At 34.0% G+C, this 8,099-nt stretch overlaps 2 protein-coding genes across 2 annotated transcripts; one reads left to right on the top strand and one right to left on the bottom strand.

Moving 5' to 3' along the window:
• Nucleotides 1-566: 566 nt before the first annotated feature.
• LOC131658144 (uncharacterized mitochondrial protein AtMg00810-like) lies at nt 567-1,124 on the bottom strand. Its single transcript, XM_058927474.1, has one exon. The coding sequence runs from the start codon at nt 1,122-1,124 to the stop codon at nt 567-569; it is 558 nt and encodes a 185-aa protein (XP_058783457.1).
• A 3,691-nt stretch (nt 1,125-4,815) lies between these two features.
• LOC131661572 (xyloglucan endotransglucosylase/hydrolase 2-like) lies at nt 4,816-6,110 on the top strand. Its single transcript, XM_058931153.1, has 3 exons — nt 4,816-5,144; nt 5,277-5,470; nt 5,562-6,110. Exons 1-3 carry the CDS (start codon nt 4,872-4,874, stop codon nt 5,938-5,940), a joined length of 846 nt encoding a protein of 281 aa, XP_058787136.1. The 5' UTR covers nt 4,816-4,871; the 3' UTR covers nt 5,941-6,110.
• Nucleotides 6,111-8,099: the final 1,989 nt, after the last annotated feature.

The following is an 8,099-nucleotide window of genomic DNA, read 5'->3' as shown; positions in this document are numbered from 1 at the left end:
AAAAGTAAATTGTATTATGTGTATATTCGAATTTAACTACATTATGTATTTATATACAAGTATTCATAATAAACAAAACATGGATTATAACTCAAGTTGTTAATCACAAATTAATCATAATCGATTTGAACTATTCGTATTTTCTTTTTCAAATTCAAAAATCTATCGATCTTCAATCCTTTGGTGAAAACATCGACTACTTGTGTTTCACTCGAGCAACGTCTTACTTCAAGTTCACCTTAATTTACCTTCTTCATCAGGAAGTGAAACACAGCCTCAATGTGCTTAATTATTCCTTTCATGCAGAACTGAATTTCTTACAAGAGTAATGGCTGACTTGTTGTCGATATGCAACACTCATGTTGTCTATTTACTTCAACCTTTATCTCATCCAACACATATTTGATCCAGATTGCTTGGAAGCATATGATCCTGTTATATACCCAGCCTCACATGATGATAATGCCACCACATGTTGTTTTCTCGAGCACCATGAGATTGGAGCACCAAACACTTGAAAGAAATAGCTAGTTGTACTTCTTCTATCCTCCTTACCTCCACACCAATCAACGTCTTTTCCATAAGAATCTTATGGAATAGCAATTAATCACTGCTTCTTTGCCCTCAAACTCTTTTGGAAACAGGAATCCAGAATTTAGTGATCCTTTCAAGTGCCTCAGGATTCTCCTTGCAACCTTCATGTGTGACACCCTTGGTTCATCCATGTATTTGATCACTAATCCGACGGAGAAACCTATATCGGATCTTCTATTACACAAATACCTTAGAGATCCTACAATTTTTTTGAACAAAGTGATATCAACCTTGTCCTCATCTCTATGCTTCTCAAGTTTGATATTTGGTTCAATAGGTGAAGATCTAGGATTTGAATCCACCATTCTGAATCTCTTGAGAATTTCTTTGACATACTTCATTTGACGTAGCACAATGCCATTTTTGGTCCTTTGAAACTCATTGTTAAGGAAATAAGACAAATTTCCCATATTTGACATTTCAAACTCCGACTTCATTAGCTCTTTGAACTTTGACGGGTTTTCAATGCTATTTCCAGTTACTAGTAAGTCATCAACATATAAGAAGATGATGGTTATGTCTTGTGCCATGGCCTATACATAGACACCATACTCAAACCTCCATTTGATGAATCCTAATTCGACTAGGTCCCACATATTATTTCTTTCGATGTATTCTAACTCTTTGACCATAGCTGGCCATAACAGTCTCTAATCTTGCAACTGGTGCATATACTTTAGAGTAGTCGAGTCCTGCTTTTTGAAGAAATCCTCGTGCTACTAATCTTGCCCAATGTATTTCAATTGATCCATCATGATTATTGTTCAGTTTGAACACTCACTTCACTTTGTTAGCTTATGTGTGTGTTGGCAATTCGACTAGCTCCCACATATTATTTCTTTCGATGTATTCTAACTCTTTGACCATAGCAGCCCTCTATTGTTTATTATTTAAGGCCTCACAATAGTTAATTGGTTTAGCACCTTCAAGTAAAGCAAAATGAGCCAATTCTCCATAAAGTGTGACTTTATCATCACCTACCACTTCTCAGTCTTAAAGTCTTGCTGAGACAACTGTGTTTCATTCAGGTCTTTCTCTTGTGTCTGCTTCACCCTCACGATCTTTTTCTTCGATAGTTAGAACTTCACTAACTACTGGGAGGTCATTAAATAGAAACTCATCATGATCACTGCTTTTTTTTATCAAAGCCATAACTCATCAATGGCTTGTTGGTTGCATCATTTAAGTCCTAATTTCAGGAAGATTTATCATCAATCACAATGTCTCGACTCACCAAAATCTTACCATTGATTATATTGAATATCTTGTATGCTCCAATCTTGTGATATCCTACCAAAATCATATATTCACTCTTATAATCAAGCTTTCTTCTCCTAGCATCAAGAACATGCTTGTAGCAGATAGAGTCAAACACCTCCAAAAGACTCACTAATGGTCTCTTGCCACTCCATATTTCTTCAGGAATCTTGTTCTTCAATCTCTTGGTAGGGTACCGATTTAGTATATAGTTAGCAGTGGTGACCGCTTCACCCCATAGGGATTTTGGAAGGTTATTTTGCTTCAATGCATCTAGCTATATCCAATCTGGTTTTATCTATTCTTTCTACTATTCCATTATGTTGAGGAGTGTAAGGAACAATTACCTTATGATTAATACCATGTTCTACACAAAATTCCTCAAAAGACTTGGATTTATATTTGGCACCTCCATATGTCCTTTGAACTTTGATCTTCTTTTTACTCTGGTTTTTTTACAAGTATTTTGAATATTTTAAAGATTGCATATATTTCATCTTTGTGCCTCATCACATAGATCCATAGTTTTTGACTATACTTATAAATAAATGAGACAAAAAATTTAGTTCCACCATTGGTATGATCCTTAAAGGGGCCAAATACATCTGAATATACTACTTTTAGTATGCAGGAGGACGTCATTGGCATAATTAAAATGAAAGACTATATGGATTTCTTCCCTACCAAGAAACTTTCACAGAGCTTGTCAGACATGATGAGACTTGGTATACCAGTTACCATATCTTGAGTAATTAGTTAATTTAATGACCTAAAGTTCAAATGGACAAACCTCAAGTGCCACAACCAATCATGCTTATGGCCGACAACTATTTTCAGGCATTGTACCTCAATCAATCGAGTAGATCATGGTCTTAAATGTCATATTCTTCGAAAAAGGAGATTTTAAGAACAAATTATTCTAAGTGTCAAATAATTTGAAGGCTCCATATTTCATAACCACGAAAAAACCTTTTTTTGACCAATTTCCCACACTTAGTAAATTGCAATGCATTCTACGTATATAGAGTATAGTTTCGATCATGGATTTTACTCCATTTCTTCTTTTAATAACTATGTTGCCTGCACCTTTTGCTTGCAATGAGAAATTATCTACAAGCCTGACCTTGCTCTTCTTTGATTCATCGAAATCTGCTAACCAAACTCTTCGACCAGTCATGTGGTTCGAGCAGCTTGTGTCGAGGAACCAGTTCCTGGAGTCGACATACGCATTTGAAATTGCAGCTATAAGTACCATGGATTAATAATCATATGAATCTTCACTTGCAAAGTTTGCTCCTTTGACATTGTTCGCCTTTGATAAATCTTTGCTGCCTTTTTTATACCAGCAATTCTTGGCCAAATGACCCCCTTTTTATAGTTGTATCGTTGCACACACTTCTTCTCGAGTTTTTCTTTATGAGTCGGGGTTACTTCTCCTTTTTTGGAGGAATCAGAAGGTCTCTCGTCACTCTTTTGCTAGTGAGAATCCAGCCAAGAACTTTTCTTGCTTAAGGACTTGTCACCTTTGCCTTTGAACTTGGAACCTCCATGTTTCTTCCATGTTTGGGCCTGCATTGCTTGTATAGAATCTTGAACCAATTTTCTCTCAATTATCCTTAACTCATGTGCCTCGAACGAACCAACCAAATCTTTCAATTTCAAAGTTTCAAGATTGTTGAATTCTTAACTAGATATGATAACGTGATCAAAGTGAGAGACCAAAGTTCTCATTACCTTCTCAACTATGTTTCTAGGGCTTCTTGGAAAGCAAACAAGGATTTCATTTGCTTACTTCATCGGTTCCAATTTTTGTAGTCAATAATTGGAAGAGAATTAGAAATTTTATTGCTACCATCCATCTCTATAGCAAAATACAATTCACAATTACTAAAACACAATCACCAATATATAAATCTTAAATTAAAACAAAAAAGAATAAACGAATAGAAACTCTAAATATCAATTTATTAGTGCAGAAGCACTTAGAGAATAAAAAAGTAAATTGTTTTTTTTTTTAATAAGCAATTTGTATATTTAAAACTAACTACATACATGTATTTAAATACAAATGTTCATAACAAATATAGATGAGCTAAACTATAAATGGAGCTCATCAACAATGAGACAAATCTTAAAGCTTTCCATCAGAAGTATCTTCATCCTAGTGGTTAGATTTGAGCACAAGTGTAAAATACAACGTAACTCTTTATCGACCAATTGAACCATTATTAGTCAGAAAGAATATATTTTATTTCTGAAATAAAATTAGAACTTAATGAAAACTTTACTATTAAAGAAAATTTTAATATATACAATGTCTTTTATAAAAAATAGTATTCCTCTAAAAATAAATACGTTAATAACGAGATTATTTGATGGAAAATTTCAAAATCCCTACAAAACTCTTTAAATTAATTCTTTCAAAGGTTTATTTATTTTATCTTAGTGTTCCTCCTATAGATGTTTTCAAACGTGTCTATCCAAAAAATCAAAATTAGAAATTGAAAATCATAAAAATGATTGGAATATAGGTTCCTTCATCACAATCATATCCAGGTGGCATTCACCACCTAATTTTGGTTCCAATTTGTTTGGTCCAAATCATATTAAAACGAGGCCTACCAGTATGTATTATAATTCATAATTAGGACGCTGTGGTAATCATCATTGATTAGTACAATTCATAATGTTAGTTCAATGCATAAACCCAAACCATAACTATTAGCATCATCATTCAACTTGAGTAAATAAAAAAGCATCATTGTAGAAGAAAACAAAACAGTATAAACATATTTAAAAATCAATGACCAAACAAAATGTTCCAGCTTTCAAAAACTTGCAAAGCTGGCACCAGCTTTTGAGGATACTCCCTCCCTTCACGCGTCCCACACCACCCTACATATTATTCTCATTCAAATACATACATACATACCCTCCAACATATATATAAATCCTCTTTCTAACATAATATTATCATTCACATCACAACTATTACAATTACTTCTAAATAACACACATTTATGGCTTCTTATATTCGCATTAATATGCTTGTTGGAGTTATGATAATTAGTTCCTTGGTTGCTACATGTTGTGCTAATTTCAACCAAGATTTTGATCTAACATGGGGTGATCATCGTGCTAAGATATTCAATGGTGGACAGCTTCTATCTCTTTCTCTAGACAAAACCTCTGGCTCTGGCTTTCAATCTAAGAAAGAATACTTATTTGGTAGAATTGATATGCAACTCAAACTCGTTGCTGGAAACTCTGCAGGAACCGTCACTGCTTACTACGTAAGTACACCTCTTTTTTATCATCTATAAACTCATTCACTTTGATTCTTTTCTTGTCTTCCTCTCATTATATTCTTTGCTTCTTTTCCAAAACAACTTTAACTAACATAGCTTCTTCATGATATGGTGCAGTTATCATCACAAGGCCCAACTCATGATGAAATTGATTTTGAGTTTTTGGGAAACGTTACTGGTGATCCATACATCCTCCACACAAACGTGTTTTCTCAAGGCAAAGGAAACAGAGAACAACAGTTCTACCTCTGGTTCGACCCAACCAAGAACTTCCACACTTACTCTATCATCTGGAAGCCACAACACATTATGTAACTAATCAAATCATATTAAATAGTTCGTATAAACATCTCAATTAAGTGTTTCAAACATAAACTAACATATTCATATTAATAAATGCAGATTCTTAGTTGACAACATTCCCATAAGACTGTTCAAGAATGCTGAATCTGTTGGTGTTCCATTTCCAAAGAACCAACCAATGAGAATCTATTCAAGTCTATGGAACGCTGATGATTGGGCTACAAGAGGCGGTTTGGTGAAAACTGATTGGTCCAAAGCACCCTTTACAGCTTACTATCGCAATTTCAAAGCCACTGAACTCTCTTCTGTCTCTTCCAATTCATTCTCTGATTCTACAATGCAGAGCAATGAGCTTGATGCTTATGGTAGAAGAAGATTGAGATGGGTTCAGAAGTACTTCATGATATATAATTACTGCAACGATCTTAAGCGATTCCCACAAGGTATTCCTGCTGAATGTAGACGTTCAAGGTTTTGAAAGATGATGAATGAAGAAGAACTTATCATATAGCAGTTATGTCAAATATATTAGTTTGCTTCTGTTTTTGTTTATCATAATTCTTTGATTTTATATATATTTTGTGTGTGTCGATTATATTATATAACACATATCAAATAAATCAAATACTTTGTACCACTTTCATATCAGTTTTAGTCTGTTTTAATTTATTATGATTCTTTCATTTTATATATTTTTGTGTGTCTATATTATATAACACATGATCAAATAAATCATATTCTTTGTTACACTTTCATTTCAATTTTAGTCTTGTTGAGAATCATATATATATATACTCTATTCCTATAAAATGCCAATAATGCTTAATTATTTGTACCAACTTATTTTTAAGCTAAATATACTAATAAGGGAAGAAGTATAAAAGGAAGAGCAGACTAAGTGAAAACCCAATAAAAAAGTAATGAATCTAAAAAAAAGACAATTCATGTTTATTTTTCATAAAATCATTCTTTATCGCTATAAGAATGGAATAAAAAAGGTGAGGGAAGTTGTTGAGAAACCTATATTAGCAAACATCTCAGCAAACTATTCTCTTCTCTATATATGTGCGATATAAAAGTTCGTATACGTAAGATTCCCAACCATTGCTTAGCTGCCAAGGCACCAAAGTCTGCTTGAAAAATACTTGTGCTACCAAGAGAGAATCTGTCTCTAGCTTAGTCCACCCTTTATCTTTAGCAATATCAGTAGCTCTCATGACTGCATAAAATTCAGCATGGATAGAAGAACTCTAAGTAACTTGCTCTGCAAGAGGAAAAAAATCGTGTTAATAAGCACCATCACAATTTTATTTGAGTCAACAAGAATAACAGAATGTCAAATTACCTCTTTAATCATAGGAGAATAGGAGCACAAGAAAGATGAATGCCCACCCTAATTGTTATATTTGACCCAAATTTGAAATTTTTGGCATGAGTTCTGAGACCACCTATAATGGTATGACGTGGTTTTCTAGATCGTTGTGCTGCTGATAACTCTTTCTGCTTGCTGTGTCTCTGCTTTCATAGCCACTCACAGCTGCATAGTATTAATTTATATTTTGCAACGCCGACATATTTGAAAGGAAAGATATAAATAAAACCAGGGAAAAAAAATACTACAGAATGTAAAATTCTTTTTTTTTGAATGGATTATGTAGAATTAAATTTTCACTAAAAGTGTATTAATTTTATAGTGATTTATATTTTGAATTAATTTTTACATTCACAAAACTAAAACAAGCAATAGTGATAATTTAAATTATAGCGAGAACGTGAACTAGGTTCCCAAACCCAAAGCATGTCTTTGGAATGAGACCATAAAATGCACTCTCAAAGATGAGGGTTCACCTTGTTTGGTGTGACTCCCCTTTTAGAACTTGTTATTAGGACTTCTTTTTGTGGGTCTTACATACCACTATGAACAATTTCCTCTTAAGTGCTTGTTCTTATATCGTGCGTGGGGTATTTATTGGGTTTTCCGTTACTTCGGGCTCTGGTGGAAAGGAGTAGAAGATTTTTGATGGATGTTGATGTCCTTGAGAAAAGGTGTATTAGATTTCTTTCTCGTGTTTAGCAACGTTTTGTAGGCACATCTCAATGTGTCCTTATGTCTGACTATAATGATTCTTTCTAGTATTAAGACTTTTGAGTGTTCTTTGAACAAGGTTCACGCAAGGATTATGAGAAGCTTTGTATGTGATATTTTGTGTAATGAACTTAATGTCCTTTTAAGATGAGGGTTGAGGTATTTATAAGAATCTCGTGGGCATGGGTATCTAGTCCCAAGAAGGTAGATCCATATTTCCCATTCTCATGAGCATAGAAAGAGAGTAGTTATTTCCCTTGTTTCTTTGGGGAATATGAAATCCTCCATTTGATGCCCTTTCTCATACTGTTATGAACTAGGACATGTCACCTCCATGCTTTTATAAAAAGGCGGGATATATGGTAAATGGACTCCGTAACCAAATGACGAGCGCTTGTTTCAATAAAGGGGTGGCCAGGAAGCTACTGTGGGCAACATGTTACATCGCCTCCCCTTAGTGAACCGTCTATGCCGCCTCATGTGGATCATATGCTAATATACCAATACATAGTCACTAAAGCACGAGGTTTTGTAACGGGGGAAGCGATTTA

The sequence above is a fragment of the Vicia villosa genome, linkage group LG3 (assembly GCF_029867415.1).
Source record: "Vicia villosa cultivar HV-30 ecotype Madison, WI linkage group LG3, Vvil1.0, whole genome shotgun sequence".
Classification (NCBI taxonomy): domain Eukaryota; kingdom Viridiplantae; phylum Streptophyta; class Magnoliopsida; order Fabales; family Fabaceae; genus Vicia; species Vicia villosa.
The sequence above is the reverse complement of the archived record's forward strand: the minus strand, read 5'-3'. Positions and strand labels throughout refer to the sequence as shown.